The 21,739-nt window shown below is 35.6% G+C and overlaps 1 protein-coding gene across 2 annotated transcripts in view; it reads left to right on the plus strand.

The window, feature by feature from the left end:
- The window catches only part of LOC139687318 (uncharacterized), a 49,008-nt gene that overhangs the window by 22,843 nt on the left and 4,426 nt on the right, over positions 1 to 21,739 (plus strand). Inside the window, exons 14-22 of one of the 2 annotated variants that reach the window (XM_071584473.1) lie at positions 923 to 1,782; positions 6,091 to 6,210; positions 8,225 to 8,370; positions 12,105 to 12,239; positions 14,064 to 14,217; positions 15,930 to 16,327; positions 18,428 to 18,511; positions 18,948 to 19,075; positions 20,754 to 20,971. In XM_071584473.1, coding sequence (XP_071440574.1) covers positions 923 to 1,782; positions 6,091 to 6,210; positions 8,225 to 8,370; positions 12,105 to 12,239; positions 14,064 to 14,217; positions 15,930 to 16,327; positions 18,428 to 18,511; positions 18,948 to 19,075; positions 20,754 to 20,971 — 2,243 coding nt within the window. The remainder of the gene's footprint in view (positions 1 to 922; positions 1,783 to 6,090; positions 6,211 to 8,224; positions 8,371 to 12,104; positions 12,240 to 14,063; positions 14,218 to 15,929; positions 16,328 to 18,427; positions 18,512 to 18,947; positions 19,076 to 20,753; positions 20,972 to 21,739) is intronic. The other variant, XM_071584474.1, reaches the window with a different exon arrangement.

Raw genomic sequence — 21,739 nt, forward strand, 5'->3', positions numbered from 1 at the left:
AGCAGTTCTCTGTGAGTTAGAACTTAGTTTTTTTCTGCCTTAAGATTGTAAGCACATTGCCGCAGTCTGGGAAAAGTCCCAATTACACTCAGTGAGATCAGCCTTTTCAACAAAATCGAACTATGCAGAGGCTGACAAAAAAATTTGCAATTCACTGGTTTTTCTTTATTTATGTATAATATTTTCTACATGTCTTTTTGATTCTTTATTATATTTAAATATCGTAGTTTAATTGAAAAATGTTTTTTTTAAATATTAGTATTGTGTCTAAAAATCGAAATATTATTGCTAAAAAAATATTCTTTAAATTTATGATACTGTAATAATTACATTTATTTTTCAGATGATGTAAATGTATTACATCATTATTAACTACAATATTATATTTTAAAATAAAAAAACTGCATATGGATATCTGAACAAATAACTTCATATTTTTTTTCCTAAGGTGATACATTTTCTTAAATTACCCTTCGCACTTCTCACTAGTACCCCTAAAATCCCCGCCGCACTAAGAGGGTTAAAGTAATCTACTGTATGCGAAATTAAAATCACTCAGATCATGGAAAATGGTCTGTGAGAGTGAGAATTATTATTTGCAATTTGAGGTGGGTTGGAAAATTTGGTTTTTATAGTTCAGGCATAAAGATGTGGCAAATGTCTGTGAATAATAAACAGTGATTAGAGTTTAGCATGTATGGTGTATGAAATAGTGGGGTTAATCATATAAGGGCATTTAAGGGTGACATTAAATTTTGAATTCAAATTTATTGACTATTATTTCAATCTGTCCTTATATTTAGAGTTAAGAATGTTGTTTATGAAATAATTGTTCTTCTCTTGTGTTCACGGGAGGGTATGTTCTCTGTTATGATTATTTTCATAATTTTAACTAATTTTATAATATTCGTCTTGTTTGCAGGTATTTTCAATTTGTTGAAGAGTTTTCCTTGCTTCGTTATGGTTGATGAACTACTGTGCATAAAAGAATCACAAGATAAAGGAGCCAATTGTGAAAAAAATTTAACTGGTAGGATTAAAAAAGTGGAAGATTTATCAACAGTTTCTCAACCGGCAGCTACCAACCAAGAGCCTTTGGAACCATCTAGTCAATTGGATCCTTCAAAGCAGCTTGAATCATCTAGGATATCTGAAACTTTGAAAGAGTCTCCCATAGTGAAAATGACACCTGATATAGATAGAACAGGTTCCAAAATTGGTGGCGCTCTGATAAGTACGGCTCTAGAGAATGCTGTGTCAGATATAGAAATCAAGGAGATTGAGAAAGAATTGCGATCAACCAGTCTATTTGATCATACATCAAATAATTATAATAATACATCTGATTTATTGAACTCCAAGTTATTGGATAGTCCAGGAAAAAATCAGACTAAAGTTAACAATGATGGGAGTCAACATATTCCTGATACATTCAGCAGACCTTTTAGTTTCTTTGAGAAAATGAATGAGGATAAGAGAGAACCCTCAATTCCCACACGAGATCACCAGGAAGTGACTGGCATACCATTTCAAAAAATTAATGAAAGCATGCCTGTAATGCATTCGCCATATGGTTATTTTGTAGTTCCTCCAGGAAAACCTCCACCTCCATCCCATGTGGTAACATCTATGCCGCCACCACCGCTGCATCATCCAATTCCTTGGCCAATTAATGAAATGCAAACTCCAAAGCATATGCCGTATGAAAGTCAAGATATGTTTAAACCAATGATGGTTTTCCCTCCTGGTGGAATGAATCCACCGTATAATCATCAATTTCAGGTAAGCAGCACTGCTTTAACGTAAACACAGTTATTATATGTTGAAGTATTTTAATGAATATATGTAACCCATCTCATTAAAATCTTGATATAACAGTGTTCTTATAACTAGATAAATGTGTTATATCATAGTTTACTATTGCTGATAAAAGTTGATAAATGTATACTTGCTACTTAATTAATATTTTTCTGAAGTTCCAAGGAACAGAGATGATGCCTAACAGTGGCAATGACATCAAAAGATATTGGGTCTATTGGTCTTGAGTGATCAATTCGGAAGTGTGAGTTTAAATTATCCTCACGATCACTCTGCTAAGAGATGAATATCAAACCACTTGGATATGTGATTATATTTCATTGCTTGTTAGAGATGCCAATATTATAATTCAGTTGCATGTTGTATTAGTAGTTTTAATAATAGCTTTCAGATAAGTTCTTCCCATAGCCTCTTGCAGTAATATTTGGAAATGTAGGACATAATGCAAATAACTGATTTGAATCACTTCTATTTGTCTCAAGTATTTAAGAAAAGATATCCATAAATATTCCTTAATATCTTCTACCTAGAATAATTTATCTTTAATAGTTGTGGTAGAATTTTGATGGGTCCTGGGAATATGTCCTTGCTTCATTTTATATCCTTCACCTATCATGACACTAAATAGTTAAGTTGGAAGTGTAATGTCTTACTGGGAAAGATGCTGCATTCCCAATAATATACTGCTTCTGCTTTTAAATTGTGGATGTTACTCTAGTTAAATATTGTGATCTCTTGGAGTTATAGATCTTGAACAAAATTTTAGAGTGAAAAGCATCTTACATTACTCCAACCAAAGGGTAGGATTTTAAAATTTTCCTTGAAACATTGTCCAGTGCTTTTATACATTTTTATTGTAATTTCCAATTTGACAGTATATTTTGCATCTAGTGATTCATAGGTTTAATAATGGTATCCTTAATTTATGGCTTTGAGTTTTTAGCAGTCTCAATTGATAAAAATGTGTGGCACCTCTTGAATCTGAAGGATGAAAAACCTTAAATGAAACTTTATGAATATGTCCTCAATAAAGCAATTCAACCAAAAGCTTTTCGCTTTGGGTGGGTGTCAGGACATCAATTATGCCAGAAGCAGCATTATTCTATACATCTATCCATTTGTGTCATCCTGGACTGCATTCAGAATTTTTAAAAGAAGCTTGTCACCCTTGGAAAGAATGTTCAGGGAAACTTTAAAATGCCCTTCATTCTTTTCGAAAATTAGTTTGTTTGTGGCAAAACTTTTACAGGAAATATGACAAGTGGAATGAGTTTGTTTTTCTAATGTGTAGTCAACGTATGAAAGTGGGTAAACTCTTGACATATGCGACTCTGTGATACCTCTGCAGCAAATAGCATGGCATCTCACTTGCACCTTGGGAGAGATGCTTAAAAGAGGACATACACTGGCCAACTTTCTTCTCCTTATGTGCTGTTAATTAGCCTGTGTTAACATTTCCTTCTTTACTTGGTTAAAACCTTGATTACTTTCACAGGTATATATTATCGATGCCTACAGTCTTGTTTTATTTCCTGTAATGCTTTCTCTATTTTGCAATCAAGGATGCCTGGACATGACCTGTCCCCGTCAACATCATATTCTATATGACAAATTTATTGATCTAACATTTTTGCAGTATAGTTCTCTGTATTTTTTTTGCCTTGCCTTTATCTCTTCTGCTTAAATTAATGCTTTTCCTGTTGTATATTATAATGTAGATGGATGTTTTCCTTCTCGACCATTTTTTCACCTTTCTATGCAGTGCACCAATTTCACGCTGCCTCGGTGAACTTTCCATGCCCTGAGGCCACTTCTCTCCATGTTTTTTTTGTCTTATTAGCCTCCTGCCTTACTTAATTATTTAGTTGCTTTCTTTTTTTATAATTATGGAATTTTTTAATTCAATTACCATCTTATTTTCCTAAGCATCTCTTGTATAATCCATGGCTTCCTAATTCTTCCTCTCTTTACTAGTCCTATTGTTATTTTACAGTTCTAATTACCCTATATGTAAGGCATTAACTCCTCTCTTCTGTTTCACCCATCCCCCGGTGCTCATAAATGGGTATCTTGTATTCCTTCATTTTCTGCCGTGTTAAAACTTCAAAAATCTATTTTCTTTTCCTTCTTTCATTGTTTATTCTGCTGTTAAATTTTGGTTGTAGGCAGCTCTTGGCTTTGACAAGGTGGGGGTGATATGTACTGTGCCTGTATTTCTCCTTGGTGTCTTATCTGAAATCATAATGTTAGGATTAGTGTGCTCAGTTACATATAACCTTCATATAACCTTCATATAACCTTGAGGGTACAATCAAAGTATTATTTGGTGTAGCCTGTGCATTTATCTTGAATGCCTAATTTTGCCCATGAATTTTACTTTCTGACCAAAGAATTGTAGACCAGTTCTCAATGATTTCATGGCCCTCAAGTCATTACCAATGTTGTTCATTTATAATAATAATGTGATATAATTTCATTATAATTTAAATACATCAAATGATGCCATTAAGGGATGTGGCAACAAATGTTAGAATATCATCCGTTGATTTTTAGAGAAAGAAGCCAGGAATGGAAAGATAAGTGTTAATTTGTTACTGTATCACTCTCTTTGATGTGTAATCATGTTATGTGCCATAGGAAGTCTGCAGTTTATAATTTTTCAGTTTGATCCTGAATCTCTTGTAATTTACCCATTCTTGTATTTCCTGATGATCAGTGAATAGTTCCAAATTACGCGAAGACATCTCTGTACGTGGGTTGTTCAAAGTCCTTAGGAAAAAATAGAAAAACAAATTATTTTTGGCAGATGATTTGACTTTTCAACATTTCCTCCTTTTATTTTGGTTCTTATTTCCCAGCATTCATCCAACTTCCATAAACTGTCAAGTAGGATTTCTGAAGGTTCTCCAAATAGGCATCTGTGTTGGCAATGATCTCATTAAATGTGAGTAATTCTCTGCCAAGCCATTTTTTCTAGTTTGGAAGTTGAAAAAGACTCAAAGTGAGCCAAATCAGATGAATATTGTGTAATGAATCCAGTGGATGTTGTACTAATTCACACTTTAATTCCATAAATGTTGCCATGTGCATCTGTGCATTGTCTTGATAAAAGAGAATTTTTTTACCGAATGAGGACCTTCTTCATGATTTCTTCACTCAAAAGAGTACAGTAACGCTATTACATATACCTCCCCATTTATCATTTGTCCTTAATGTAAGTAATCAGTTTAGATAATCCCACATGCATTCCAAATAACTCAGGCCATCGTCTTGGTGTTTGAGTTCACTGTCTTTGCTTCCTTTGGAGATGGATCACCTTTGCAAACTCATTGTTCCTTTGTCTCCATTGTGTAGTGGTGTATCCATGTCTTGTGTACAGTTATGTATCGATGTGGAAACTTTTCAGGATTGTGATTGAAAAGCACCGAACTTGCCTCCAAATTGACCAGGCATTTGCATTTGTTTTCCACTGGGAGCAAATGCATTATCCATCTTGTAGAGGTTATTTAACATCAAATTTTTGTGTAAAATTGAAGCACTTGTATCGAATTTGTGATGTGCATTATGCCTCAACTGTTTTGCAAAATTGGATATTGCCAATCACTTCCACTGGACTACCCAAAAAATATTCATCATTTGTCGATGTATGGCCTCATTTGAACCCATTTACTTCACTGTAAACAGTCACAAACACAGGTGCAGGTGAATTTCATGAAATTTTGTTTTTCCTTTCCAACAGTGTCACATCTCATTTGATTTTGAACCTCTGAAATATTTGTTAAATCACCACACAAAACTCATTTTTCTAAACCAGCAAAAGTTTGCTTTAATGAACTATGGCAAAGAAACTGTGATGGATTTAGCTGAAACTTTTTTCAAGTCTAGCAATAGGGAAGGCTTACTAAAGGCGAATCTTTTAATATTATGAGCGCTCTCTTGGATTTTCTAAGGAGTTATCGAACGACCCACGTAACATATTTAACCTAGTACTTTGTATTCAGGACTTTCCATTCCATGTAATAATGCGTGATAATGAATTTTATTCATTAAATGAGGTGTTTGAATGATGGAAATATTGTTAGCCATAAATTTGGCAATTTTACCAAGGGTTAGTTGCTGATATTCATTGGTTGAATGCAATTCGGTAATGTTGGGAGAAATTGTTATTAAATTTTAATTGGTAGAAGTGCATCTCAATTTTATTCTTTTTAAAGTTAAGAAGAACTTTTCTGTTTAAACATTTATAATTTTCCTAATGCTCTTATTTAACAGAGTCGTAGGGATATTGGTATTCAGACTGATGAAAAGTGTGAAGAGAAAAGTACAATTGGTGATGAGACCTGGGTTCAACATATGCAGTTAGCTGTAAATGAGCTCATGAAGAAGAATAAAGTGAGTATATGTTAGCTTTTCTCTAGAATTACCTTTAATTATGAATTCCAATAAAACTATAACTTCATCAAGAGTATTGGAGTAATATATCTAACCATATAACCTAAATAGTGATCAATTGTGTATTGTCACTTCATCTGCACCAATGCATGTGTTAAAAGATAAATTTTCCTGGCATCTGACAGAAATGGCTTCAATGTGTATGATTTTTAACAGTTTTGTTTATTAAAAATTTTACACCATTCTTAAGTTGTCTTAGGGTACTATTAGTTGGTGCGTTTTGTTTACTAATCAGAAGATTCAGATCTGTGTATGGCACCAGGTATTCACGCTTAAACTAACCTCTTTCCATTATTGGATGCTAGAAATGAGAAACTGCAGGTGACACAGGAAAATTAATGGGCATATTTTGCCAAATTTTGAAATTTCTTCTGCCCTTAGGTTTAAATCCAAATAAAATGTACTCTAAAAATGGACCTAACTGAGCGTTTTAGTTGGTAGTGGTTTTAAAGTTAGTTGCTCAGTTGTGGAAATCAATTTAACAAATGTTGGTAGCTACAAAGAACTTATCCTCATATTTGTTTGAATATTAGTCACTTTGTTTTGACAATACTGAAATTAAATATTACAAAAGAGCTAGTTTTGAGTAGTAGGGAGTTTAAGTGCTTAAATATGTTGAGTGTGTTCTTGCGGTTATCAAATTGTGTGATAATATGATCATATTGCCTTGATGTTTTAAATTTCAAGTACATAGGTCTGCCAAAATATCTTCCCAGATTCCAAACATTCAAGAGAGAAAACTATGAAAAGGGTGGAATGTTAGTCCAAAAAAATCATGAAATGGATGGTAATAGGAATTTGTTTGTGGCCACCCTGTTGTACAACAAGTAAGATTATTATGGAGGGACTATTCAAATATTTACAAAATTATCATTTAATTTTTGTTTTAGAGAGAAATATAAAATTAGACTGAGAAATATAAAAGCAAAACAGTAAAATATCGAATGTAATGTTGAATGACATCCAGCATAGAAGCAGATTGGGAAGAGTGCTAAGATAGGTTCAATATATTAGATCGAAGTGCCAATGCTGTAAGCAATCAAAATAAGCAAAAGAGTCTTGATTGATGAATGTAACATTGGAGCACCAACGAGCAATCAACCACTTGAGCAAATTATTGCATTAAGAAAAAGAGTACTTGACAACTGAAAATCATAATGTAGATCGAAAAAGTCAAACATTGGAAAATGGAGCCTCCTCATTGATTTGTCACTCTCAGAGTGTACAAATTCCACAGTTTTGAATTGTGAACGTAATCCAATCTGATGCATTAACTGTGCAAATAGCCCTATTTGGATTTTGGTTGCAGGTATCAGGGGCTTAGTAAAAATTACCATAGGTTGTCGTCACATGTAAGTCTGTTTATGAAGAAGTATGTTTTCAAGTTCATTAAATTAGTTTGTCGTAGTAGTAGTATCATTTAGGGAAGGTGACCGACACTTAAGGTCATTTGTGCCATGATGGATAGGAAAGGATGAAGGGCTGAGGGTGGATCCGGCGTCGGCATTAGCCTACTCTTAACGAAAGGTACTAAGGGGTCCGCAGCTAAACATCCCATCCGATGGACGGCGTACTCACTCAAAGTGCCCTCCACAAAATACCTCGAGTAGGGATAGAGATACCACTGTAAAATATTCAACACCACCGGGATTTGAATCCGGGCCTTCTGGGTTGGAAGCCAGTATGATAGCCACCGCACCATCTCGGTCCCCTTAAATCTATTTGTTTAGGAGTTCAGCATCACTGTGATTCACTCTTTGAAGCACTAAATTATTCTTCTGTGAATTATTAAAAGTGTTTTTTTTTGTCATTGGTTATCATTTTTGGTTGCCATTTTATTGGGTGGTGTCCATTTACCTCATGGGTCACCCCTAGGTATTAATGCTAATGATTTGGTTTGAAATGTGAAATATGCAGAAGTTGAATGTGTGCTAAATGGTATTCTTCCCCGCAGGACTTGATGCTGTCAAAGGATGAATTGATGAAGGCCAATGAGAATGAAGTTGAAGCTTTAAAAAATCAAATGAAATCTTTAAAACAGGGTTATGAACAATATATAACATCATTGAAGGAATGCATTAAAAAAAATGAAGAAGACAGGTAATGTACTACAGCCATTTTTAGGTATTTCTATATTTTGCATAGTTATGTTTAAGAATGATGTGGCCCGATTAATTTTAGGTAGGGCCCTTTTCAATACAACACCACCTAGTATCCAAGGAATGGGGCACTACCGGTGTAGACCATGTATTCCGGTTTGTGGATATACAGCCCCAATTAACAAAATAATTGCACGCAGCACTGATGTTCACAACATTCACATAACCAAGTTCACCACACAGCTCCAACTGGGTTAGGAGAAATTAGGCACTTCCAGTGTAGATCACATGTTCCGTTATTAGAAGGTATTCAGCTGATTGTTGTAAGATGCACAAACAATACTTGTATGGATAACACCAACAGCGCACACATCTCACCATGTCTCTCCAGGTGGTTTCTGTTTAACTGCCAGAAAACAGAAATTTTTTATGTACTTTCCATAGCATGTAGCACTGGTTGGGTTAAACCAATCACCTTCGCACACTCACAGATGGTGAGGAACAGGACCTTCTGGAAAAACGATTTTTTTTTACATTTGCACAAGATCTATTTTCAAATGCATGTTGAAATCAGTTTTTAATGTTGATGGCCGAGTGCTCAAACGAGGTTTTTGTCCTCAAAACCACTTGGGCCGTTTTTGAAGAGCTTGTGCCACTTAAAAACTGCAGTTTATGACATGCTTTCATCCTTGAACACTTTGCGAATCATGTCCAATGTCTCGATACCTGATTTCCCCAGTCAAGCACAAAATCTGTTCAATCGTTTGCTGCATTTAGCACTTGCATTGAGTCACTCAACAAGGGCCCACTAAAAACATGATCTATTTTGAACGAATGCTCATAGGAAATTGGTGCTTGGGCACGTTGAAGGTCAAACCCTCATCAATAAGCCTGTGCAATTGGAGCGTGCTGCGATGCATAGCCATTTCAGGAAAAACCTTTTAATTTTTATGCAGATCTCTTGCTGTAAATGTATGAGGCTGCTGATGATTTTGTGTCTGAAATATTTTTCTCATACCTCCGGTTTTTAACGAGCTATTATTAAATTTGATGGAAAATAAATACGTCCAAAATGAATTTAAGAGTTCATGCATTTACAATTTTGTATCTTTAAAATTGTTCATTTTTAGCTGACCATCAGCTGGATAAGTTACTTTTCATTACATTTCTAGTCATAATAAAAGTTATTGAAGTCATATATAGACCCATACAATGAATACTGGCACACCTCTCTGTTATAGCTGTCATATTTTCTTTCAAGCTGTGTTGTATCCATTGATAATTTAGAGATGTCCTTGAGATAGGGTGGGTATCATTATATCCTGCAGTCTATGCCATGTGATTTGCCTGTGACTATTTGCAAGATTTTTATGCTCTATGTATATGTAGATAAGTTAAAATCAATATGCTGAACAATAAAAATTATATTTATATCAATAGAATGAACCTAATGGAATCATAGCTGACAAACTATGAATGAGTATTGTATATGTATGTAGTGTGCTAAGAATTGGACTTAAAAATGTTAAAGTAGGACTTGGGATTCAAAATTAAATTTCAACCAAGAAAGCGGGAGGCTTGAATTCAATGAAGAAGCTTTGGAAGTGGGGATTAGATTCAACCATATTTCCCTATTATTATGTTATTATATTTATATCACAAGAGCTATGATCTAATACGATGTAATCATTAGTAGACCTGTATTTATTATATATTTTTATTTATATAGTAGTAATCATCTTATTTCATACACTATTTTTAGCAAGATACCTGTTATTGTCATTTGGTAGGACAGGAAATTTATAAATTTCTCTTGTGTTAACCTTCTTAAGAGGTATTCCTAAAAGAAAGTTAGATAGTGATCTACCCAGTGAAATACTTAAATAGAAGTTCAGAAGCCTGAGCTATATGCCCAAATAACAGAGAATAGCATTGAATGACATAATTGCTGGGAAAATTGGAAATTGTACTGAAATTAACTCACTTGAATTTCAAGCATGATATTTATTTGGAAAATATTAATATTAAATTCCTACAACCAATAAAATCACCCTAAGGCTAATAAAAAAGTGCCTTCAGTTAATGTGTCCAATAAGAATTAGCTCTTAAGAAGCATATTTTATGCATTATCCAAGTGTTTAATTGAATCTTTTTTGATTTTTTTGAATTTGTGCTCACTTTGGATCTTGTTCATGGTAAGTTTATAAAAACCAATGTCTTAAATCTACAGTGCACATGACATTGCATGAGAATTAGTTTATGTGGATGTGCCTGAAAATATTCATTCATGCAAGCATTTGGTTATTTTATGTTAATACTACCTTGATCAAAAAGTTCCCGGAATAACCACCGTGTGGCGCTCCCATCGTTCCGATTTGAGTTCTGTTTTTTTTGTTAAATTGGTACATCTGTTGTTGATATTCCCTTTAAATCTTAGTGTCATAACTTGACATTTGCAAAAGTTACGGTCGGTTTTCGGTATGTCCATCAGTGCTTCCTGCGATTTTTCCATTACTTCCTCTCGGCTGCTAAAACGCGTTCCCCGTAATGGTTTTTTAACTCGATTGAACAGAAAGAAGTCACAGGGAGCCAAATCAGGTGAATTCGGTGGCTGTTGGATGGTATTTGTTGCATTTTTCGTCAAAAAATTACGAATAATGATAGCACTGTGCGACGGTGCGTTATCATTGGTGCAAAATCCACGAGTTTTCTGCCCACATTTCTGGTCTCTTTCGGCGAATTGCTTCACGCAAACGTCTCATAACGCCCAAATAATACTCTTTGTTTACTGTCTGGCAAAAATTCATGATGCACTACACCGTTGTAATCCATGAAAACCGTCAGCATTGCCTTCTTTTTTGACTGAAAACGACGTGGTTTTTTTGGTCTCGGCTCATTTGGTGAACGCCATTCACTTGCCTGATGTCTGGATTGCGTGTCGTACTCATAAACCCACGTCTCGTCTCCAGTAATGATCCTTTTGATGAATGTGGGATCGGATTCAGCCTCGCAAATCATGTCTTTTGCGACGTCAACACGGTCTCTTTTTTGCATGAAATTGAGGTCTTTTGGCATGCTACACGACGGAAACCCAAATCATTAACCACAATGTCTTGGGCGGATCCATAGGCAATGTTCAAGTCCTCCGCTATTTCTCTGATGGTTAATTTGCGGTTATTGACCAACATTTCTTTTACTTTATCAATTTTTTCACCGACTTTCGATGTCGATGGTCTGCCACTGCGTTCATCATCTTCGATTGACTCACGACCACTTCTGAACCGCTCGTGCCACTGGTAAACGACCGTTTTTTTTAGAGAATCGTTGCCGAAACACTTTTCCAACATTTCCAACGTCCGTGCGCCACTAAATCCGTTTTTTACGCAAAATTTAATACAAGTTCGTTGTTGCAAATTTAAATCCATTTCTGAAATTGTAAAAAATCGCCAACACACACAGAGATAGATGTACTCTTGGCTACGTAACTTTTGCAAATGTCAAGTTATGACACTAAGATTTAAAGGGAATATCAACAACAGATGTACCAATTTAACAAAAAAAACAGAACTCAAATCGGAACGATGGAAGCGCCACACGGTGGTTATTCCGGGAACTTTTTGATCAAGGTAGTATGCTTAAAAAGTTAGTAAATAATGTGAGAATACTTATCCCGGTCTTATTTCTTTGTTATTTTTTGTGTATTGTAATTATAGCTTCCTTCATTTTTATTTATAGAAGGAAAACATTGGCATTGGAACAGCGAATGAAACTTCAAGAACAAATTTTGAATTCAACAAAGGAAGAGTTAAGGAATAAGGACTTTGATCTTCTTGAAGCCAAAAAACTTCTGGGAAAAACAATTTTGGAGAGGTAAGAGGAATAGTCACGGATATTCCCTATGTTTAAGTCAAATCGATGGTTTCATGGCATATATTATGATTATCTTGTAGTATGGCTTGAAAGATTGCAATCTTAAATAAATTATGTTTTGGTCCTTTATCAATAAAATTGGACAATGATTGAAAATGGGTTTTTAGTCACATATTTTGGTAATCGTTATGCTAACTTAAAATGCTTAAAGTTATTTAATTTTGTTCTGCAAGTATTACTCATCTGCTTTTAGCTACTGGAAGAAATTAGGTGTTGTTTTTAATAATTTGACTGGATATGTGTTAAAACAAAGTCAATCCTTAATTGTTTGTAAACCATGAAGGAGAATGTTGATATTTAATTATTGTTTATGGCCAGAGTGATGAATCAACAATATTTTACAACTGCTTTGAAACATTAATGCCTCATAACAGCAGTGTTGTTTCCTCCCACTGGCAACAATTCCCTCATCATATTTCCCTCGATCAAATTTTCTCCTTTCATTATAATACCCAAGAAAAATGGAAAGTATAGATTTTTGTTTTTTGATATAATTATAGAAAATATTTCCTTTTGTGTCAGTTTATTGCTAAGTGAGTAAGAGACTTGCTAGCCTGAAGTTAGTGGGGTCGAGTCCCACCTCAGGCGTGTGGGTGTTGTGTCTACTGTGGTGGTTTGGCCCCTGGGCCAAAAGTTTAAAAAAAAGCCCTTTAAGAAGCCAAAGGCAGAAGGTATTCCAATGGTCACATGGACCACCAGGGGCAGGGCCATCCAGATAGAATTAAAAGTCCTCTTTACAATCTTTTGCTTTCTCTGTGCGATAATCATTGTGTTTGTAAAGAAACCATTTCTTCTTGTGTGGGATACACATATCTCACCAAAATATTGCTTAAAAATACTATTGTTTTTTTGTGTATGCAAAAATAGACACCATTAATGCTAATAACGAATTTATTAGATTGAGGCGCGATGAGGTGGAAGTCTAACGTAATCAATAACTGATGGCAGCACTTTTCCACGAGTAATTTTTAGTCTAGTGGATGTTTTCATCTTTCAAATTCTACTCTTTAAGGGCAGAATCAAGAAAATGGCATCTTCCTTGTATGGTGGGAGCTTGTTATGATGAGTATGGAATATATAATAAGAATCTTGGCATATTGAATATTGCACATGGTTCAGCTTATTGCCCTATGATGTACATGTTTATTGTAGCTTGTTTGTTTTCTTCGGGAAAGAATTTCAGTCAGTCCATTGCCTTTTCCCTAATCACAAAGGATTCTAAAGAAAATTGTGGGCATAAAAGAGTCTTGTTTTCAATTGATATTGTGAGCAGAAGTAAGCTGCTGGAAAAGTTGCTAAAAACCAGATTTATCTTAAGAGCAGCATAAGTTGGCCTCTAATTAATGCAAAAGACTGCATCAGTTACTGAAAAAATGTTCTGACGGGCAAATTCTGGAAATTTTTCCACTCAAAGGAATTATGCAGCAAAATGGAGGTAACATTATATTTCAATGTTTGTTTTTGTAATCTCTGGGCATTGCTAGTAAGCTCACGACAATCAAGAAGTTCTTATGGTTTCAGCTAAATGGTTGTAATTATGAAAGTATTAAGCAGCTGCTGTGATGTAAATGATATAAGCATTTGGCATATTTTTGATTGCATTACATCGAGGCGACAAAATGCAAGCTCCTTTTAAAGCTGCAAGTACTCAAATATAGTGACTTTCAAGGTTACCTCTTGATATCATCTCATAATATTCTGTCTAATATGGCAGATGTGTAACAGATAGTTCATTTTTTAATGTATTTCACAAATCTCTCTTAGGATCGAGAGTGATAGTTGTAAGCAGGTGACACGTTTGGTTACAGCCTTAGCTTCCCTTCCATGCAACGGTAAAGAAGCTGAGACTGTAGGACAAGCTATGTCTAAATGGGAATCAACTAGTGATAAAGCAAGCAAAGCAAAATCTGAGTTTATGGTGAGTATTTTACTCCATTTCAGCTGCAAATTTTTTATAAAAAATCTTAAATTTCAAGACTGAGTTTAAAATGTGCATAAGGAAACACTGCTCAGCAGCTGATGAAAATTTGTAGGAAATTGATTTTGGAAAAGTACTTGCAGCCCCCGGAAATTATTGAAATGATTTCTCTGAATTTGTGTAAATAATGTGTAGCTGAATTTTCATGTTCGTAAAATGAATGAGTTCTCAGTTCAGCCCTCCATCCCTTCTCTGTGACCCACATGCAGTTTTCATGACTACTGGCATGTGTGTGTTTATACAATGGTGTGTGTACACCGGGGGGGGAGCTTAAATCCGGACAAATTTCAATTTGAATTTCCCGCCATATGGTAGTTCCCCTGGAGATCGCGATTGGCATTCTTGAAAGCTATAGGCATCTAGTAAACAGTCAAACCTCAACATGGCCGAGAAGTTATGTTCAAGTGCAGAGTACAATCGAAGAGCCGCTACTATAGAAAGTGTTTGTCCTGGGCGTCATATTTCGAAATAGTTTGAATCTCCTGGTACCCCAGATAAACTGTTTATCATAACGTGGCCGAGTATAATGCTTCAGAGAAGTCTGGGGAAGGTTTCGCTAACCTGGTAAGGATGTGTCATTCGAGGAAACATGTGCTTGTCTGGATTTAAGTGCTGCACCATGTATGTTAGGGAGGGTAGAGCTCACCTTGTACTAAGCTCAATGGCATGTTAAATTCACACATCAGGGTTGGGGATTCCTTTCCATGTGCTGCCTATGGTTTCCCCGGAAGCTCTGGTACATGAAAAACCTTACAACTTGGTGGAGCTGAGGGTGCCCAGAGGCATCTCCAGGAATTGAACCGGGACCCTCTAGTTGGAAGTCTAACAGGCAGGAGGCAACAGAATTACAATAAATTGAAAATCTACTGTTCCATTGTAGATTTAGCAAGGAGGGAGGAAGTGAGGGTTAGAAGCGGAAAATGATGTAGAGAGAAAGGAGGGGGTAGGCCCGAACGTAATGGCCAGTAATGTGATTGAATGTTAAAAGGAGGAATGAGTAAAATTCTAAGCAAGGATTATACCAATGCTTGTGAAAGCAGAGATAGGATAGCTCAATGAAAGTTGTTTAGTACTGGCTGATCGAATGACTTAAACATCGATAATATTTTGCACTTATGGTTTTTAATATGGCTAGACACTGTGGAAGGAGGAATTTGCTGGGTGAAAATAGAAAAGTAGTCATCAAATGCCAGTATTTATGGTTAGGATATGTTTTGGGATCAGAAATTTGCATAAAAATATGTATCAAAATGAAACCAATTATTTAACAAATTTGTCCGCAAAATATTGTCATAATATTTCGTTTTAACCATCCTCCCTCTGACTAAACCACAAGATAAGAACTGCCTGTGCCTGCATCCTTGGTTTTATTTTATTTACACCTTGGCTTTGACTGTAGTCTGATGATTTTAGTAATTAAAATTGTTAATGAAATGAAATCTCTTTAATCCAAAGTATATTGGAGGTATATCATCCTCTATATATATTTAATTAATGTGGAAGTCCCCACTTTTATCACTTATTTAAAATTTATTTTTGGCATGGATCAAATATCATGCATAATGCAATTAGCATTTGAGTGTGTTCTTACATTTCCAATGCCCTGCTGCTAATTGCATTAATATGATTGATGTTATTTCGTTCCCATATAGGCTGCATGCATGAGACACCAAGCAAAACTTATTGATGGTTATTGCAGTGACACACTAAATGAGCTTGTCATACCTACTGTTGAGGAACCTGCTGGACTCTGTCCTTTGGACAGTTTGACTCTTAAGTTATTGCATGAAAAGGAGAATGCAGCAATAGATGCGTTGAAAACTACAACGCAGGCATCATTTGGAATCCAACCTTTTAGAAACAGAAATACTAATGCTACCCCGCGTATGCCATTCACTACTGGTGCTTCAGTTCCTGTCACTGCTCCATTGTCTCCAGTTTCATTAGGAGCTCGACCAAGAGACTCTGGGGATGCTTCACTTCGTAGATGGCCCTCAGCAGCTTCCCTTCGTAGATGGCCCTCGACGCATAGTGTTCAGAGTACTCACAGGTAATGAAATCGAATTGATGATCATGCACTAAAAAACATAATAATGGTATGTTATTAGAGTATAATTTATAAGAATAAGTTTACAGTGCACTAGCTTTGTCCTAATTAATACACTGAATGCCTAGACACTGTGGTCTGTGTGTTTGCTCTTACCATGTTCTGCTTGAAAGTTTGCCAAGCATTTTTTTTAGGAAGTATGTTGGAATCTGTCCTAACAAAATCCTCCATTAAAAGACAAATTTCTGAGAGAACCAAGCCAAATTGTATCTCTTGGAATCTGGATTTTACTGGTCATTTGTACATTCTGCTGAAGTTAAGCCATTGTGCCGACTATATTGAGAAGGCCATAATATTTTCTTTACTCATATTAAATGCATTGAAAAGCTTGTGATGATTATTGCTGTGATAATGATCGAAAAAGTGTCATCAGGATTCATACATTTAACTAATTAGGCATGTTATATGTGAATATATGTTGAAGGGTATTTATCTAATATTTTAGTGATCATCATTTAATGGGCATCCCTGAAAATCTCTGAGTAGGATTCCCATCTTTAACTTTGTAAAATATTGTTCTTCAAGCAAACAGATGACCTCTAGGAAGCAATCTGATCGCTATGCTAGCTTAATCCCTCTTATGTAATCACCACCTACCTCGAAGACTGGTTTATTCAGAAACCATCAGTGACTGACTAGACTGGTTTTACTGTAGTAAGTCACTGGTTTAAAAATCAAGTAAAGTCAGTAACCTGTGGATGCATCTCCCCAAATTTCTTTAGATGTCATGGTCAAGACTAGTTAATTAGGCTTGTTATTGAGTAACCTCCCTGCAGGGGATTTGGTTTTGCTGCCACTTGGATAATATGTGAAGAGTACCTAATGTGGTATATGGCATCCATCAGAAAGAATGTTGAATTGGAAATCTTTAGTTGTTATTTTTTCAGAGAAGACTAATGCCGATGCCATAGCTTCTCCCCACCTTCTGCAATTCCCTTAATTCCTACCTCTACCCAAAATACCCTCCTATTTAGACTAAAATTGCCTCAGCTGTCAGTCACATCCCCTGTTAATTAAATCTATATGAATAGTTCCGCAGCAATTCTATATCATTCAAAAAGGAAATAATTTAATGGGGTATTTTGAAAAGGGCATGCATATAGAGAGATAGCACCTCTGATGTATATGAAGTTATTGGCATCTCTTGAAGGAATGCACACAAAGATTCAACCTGGATAGAGTCCCTAATATGCAATAGGTTGCGAGGAAGGAGTCTGCACCAAGGATGGTGAAGACTCTTCCATCACCTTAGAACAATATAGTGACTGTCTTTTGGGATTTACAAGGAATAATCATCATTGAGTGTTTGAAAACAAACTGGGTTAAGTATTTAAGTGTTTGATGCTATGCACCCTTATTACTGGCAACAATTTAGCTAATATAAAGAAATGGCTGGCAGAAGGAGACTTAATTCAATTAAGGAAGTGATTGTGAAAACTAATGCTGATTTTGTAGAATTGGAGCAATTGCAAAATTTGAAAAAGATAAATAAGCGGGAGCGGCATTGGGTGAAATTTAATAGCCTAAAATAATACCCCAAAAATAAAAATGATTTATTATGAAAAATGGGTGGTTTTCTTTTGTATGGAAATTCCAAACTTCTCTTAAAAACATAGGTGGCAGGTCAAGGTTTACGCTAGTATGTTAGCAATATTTTTCTTTAAGGATAAATTACTATATTTCATTTTAAAATATTTGAAACAGGTCATTAATATTAAAGACAAGTTGTTGGCCAAAATGAATACGTTATCATATCCTGGAAATAATATAGCTCTTACAAAATTCAGGGTATTCATACAGGCAACATGCATGTTTGTATTTCAATTTGTATTTGGGAAAGCTACCCAGTAATTTTGAAGTGGGTAAATACAGAGAGTGCTATTTTCAATGATTCATCGCCAATATCCAAGGTTTATTTATTTTTTGGACCCATATGTGACAGTGAATTCAATTTGAAAAGAGCTATTTTATGCTGAAGCAATGCATTTTTCCTTTTATTGTTTATTCTGCAATTAATGACAGTGTGTTAACTCTATTTCACAGCTCCTCTGGTGGGAATGCTAGACCATTGTCTAATTTTCAAAAACTTCTCATTGAACTTAAAAGATGCTATCCCAGCAGATCAGAGTAAGTAAAAAATTTTCTTATTTTATTTTCTGAAATCATCCAGATGCATTACATGTACTCCGATTCCACTGGCCGCAATCAGTTTTTTCTAGGGTTAAGAAAATATTTGGGGGACATGACCCCGAACAGTCATTTTTTTCAGTTAGTATCAAAGTTTGAACTTTATATGTTATTTAAAAATTATAATATTGACTATAAAAATTGAATGCGAGTTATTTTTTAACATCCTTGGTTGGAAGTAACTCAAGATCTAAGTAGTATCTGAGGAAAGTTTCAAACTTGGTAATTATTTAGTGCAGCAAAACCTCATTATACATATTTCAATTTATCAATGAAAGTAACTCAGAGCTGACAAATGGTAATAGAAGTCGTAACACTGTAATCAGGTAAAAGTAAAGCTGCTTAATCTCACTAATGATGGATGTTTTTATTCCAGTGATGAGTTGTTCTCTGCAATAAAATTAGCACGAAGGAAAAATAGGAATACTCTGAGTGGATTGACAATTGAAAAGATAGTTGGTATGGTTGGCAACGTTCTGGGATGGTGGCCAGAGCCCGTGGATGGTATGTATAATGTAACTATTAATTTATGATGGACTCATTGAAATAAGCTTGCCTTGCTTGTACCTTTGTAAAACATAATAATAATCCTCAGGAAATAAATACTTGGTTATTCCACATATATTTTTTATTAAATACAACCCGGGTTTAATGAAAAATATATGTGGAATAACCAAGTATTTATTTTCTTTAATGTTTAACTTTAATGTGAAAAGTAATAACAATTTGGGATTGCTTGTGGTTAGAGGATTGTAATTGAAGAAGTAAACTGACTTCAAGGTTTCTACTTTAAAGTTATGATATTGAGAGAAATTTATTTGAGGATTGTGAATGCGTATGGGGACTCATCTCCTTTGATTTCTGCCATGAAGAAATTGGCGGCCGAGTTAAAACCTGGCCAAGAAAGCTTCTAAGATGATCCACATGAAGGATATCCAAAAAGTGCAACCACACTGGATATCTTTGAAAAAGTCCATGATATGATTTTGGAAGAATGACCTATGAAGGCACATGAAATTGTTAATACTGAAGGGATTGCAAAAAAATGCATTGGTTGCATTTTTCTCAAGGAATTGCACGTAAAATGCGTTGTGAAAGATGGGTTTTGTGCATGGATTAAAAAACTCATTCATACGACACTGTCTAAACAGTGCTTGGTGTGCTTTTTAAGAAACAAGAAAGAATTTCTCCTTCGATATGTGAAAATGGATGAAACGTGGATTAGCCATCAAACCAGAATTGAAATATAAGTCCATGCAGTGGTTAAAGGCCGGTTCTTTAGCTCCGAAGAAGCCGAAGACAGTGTCATCAGTGGGGAAGATCATGGCTTCAGTTTATTGGGATGTAGAAGATAGTCTGCTGATCGGCTATCTTGTAAATGGTAAAACAATGACTGTGGAATACTGTGCTAGCCTTCTAATGTAACTGAATGCAAGAATTCATGAAATCAAACCCAACTGGCCAAGGGGAAAAAAATTTCCATTGTGACAATGCTCAAGCCCACAAAAGGGTCCTGTCAATGGGAAAATTAAGGGATTTACACTTTACAAGTCCTGGAGCATTCACATTATTCCATGGATGTGACTCCCATGGACTTCTACCTCTTCGGAAAACTCGAAATGTTTCCTTGCTGGTCAGCATTTTTCATCCAAACAAGAGAGATACTGGCTGTTGACTGCTACTTTTCAGCACTTATGGATTAATACCACAGAGATAATGACACTGGAAGACAACTGAATCAAATGCATTAATATTAAAGATGGTTATGTTGAAAAATAAAACTTTTTTGAAAACAAATTGCCATTTTCTTCATCAGACCAATTAGGAACAGATTGGGAAGATTTCAGATCACCCTCATAAATTGACTTCATGAATGTAGTTATTCCAATGGGATAATTGCAAAAATAATTTTGGTTGAATTTGAGTCAAGACAAATCCCATCTAGAGGGGTTCTGTTTTATCAATCTAGCCTAGCCATTTAATTACATCCATTATGCCAAAAGTCAAATATATGCCGAGGGAGTTCACAGAAACTCCCTTGCTCTAACAGTTAAAGGCCCAGTTTTAATAATGTACTTCTAGTGTTAGCTATATTGAATTTTATGTTAAGCATGCATTGACAAAATGAGTATGTTAAGTCTTACTGTTTCTTAATTAAGCTGCTATATTTTTGAAATTCTAGGTGCTATGGGCCTGGACAAGTTTATGGGCTGGGCCTCGGATGTCACACCTGCAGGTGAAACATTTTGTAGCAATACCAAAGGCCACCAACATTCAGCTTGGATAGCTAGCGGTTCAAGCCCAAACAAGGGTGTTGAAAAGATTGATTGCTGCATTTGCCTTCAAGAAATGAGTGAACCAAAGACTGATTTAATTTGCTCTCATTCATTCCACACACATGTGAGTGTTGTTTCATTTATTCAGTATTATTAATTTTAGGATTTCTGCGGGTAGGGGACATGCATTTTATTAGTAATGGTGAAACAGGCACAAAGTGGGGCAAAACCACAAGGGAACCCTTTAAAAAATCACTGCTATAATTTTGATCTCTAATGCCCTGTGAGAAGAGATTGGGGAGTTGATTCACTTGCCTTTTATTGCGCTGTCTAATCATCTGTCATCTGTGGATGATATGCCTTAGACATATTAGTGCTCTTTCTTGTACGGTATTCCCCAAGAAAACCTCACGAAGGTGATTTTTATGAAGTAAGATCTGTTGCTTTCCGGCATATATGGTTGATGAAGTTTTCTCGGGTCTTCCACAGGGTCAGGGGTTCCATTTTGGCCGATGTTTTGATATACATGCTCGCTCGGATTCAGGTGATTTCTGATTGGTCCGACGAAGGTGAGCTTCCCGATTGGTTGCCGGGTCGGTATGCTTTTCTCCTTTCTCTTCTCACCTCCTCTAGCACAGTATTCCATGTGTGGCTGAGGGAATAGGCGGAATCCCTGTTGAAATTCAGTCCTGCCACTCAATTGATTTCAATGGGACCAACATAATTGCCTGCGCCGGTGGTTAGTGGGACCGCATAATTAAGGGATCTATTGAAATTAAAATGGCAGGACAGAATTTCAACAGGGATTCCGGCTATTCCCTAAGCCACACATGGAAACCTGTGCTAATGGAGGTGAGAGGAGAAAGCAGAAAAGCACAACGACCCAGCCACC

Source organism: Hetaerina americana, unplaced genomic scaffold (genome assembly GCF_022747635.1).
Source record: "Hetaerina americana unplaced genomic scaffold, ioHetAmer1.1.p SCAF_19, whole genome shotgun sequence".
In the NCBI taxonomy this organism is placed as follows: Eukaryota; Metazoa; Arthropoda; class Insecta; order Odonata; family Calopterygidae; genus Hetaerina; species Hetaerina americana.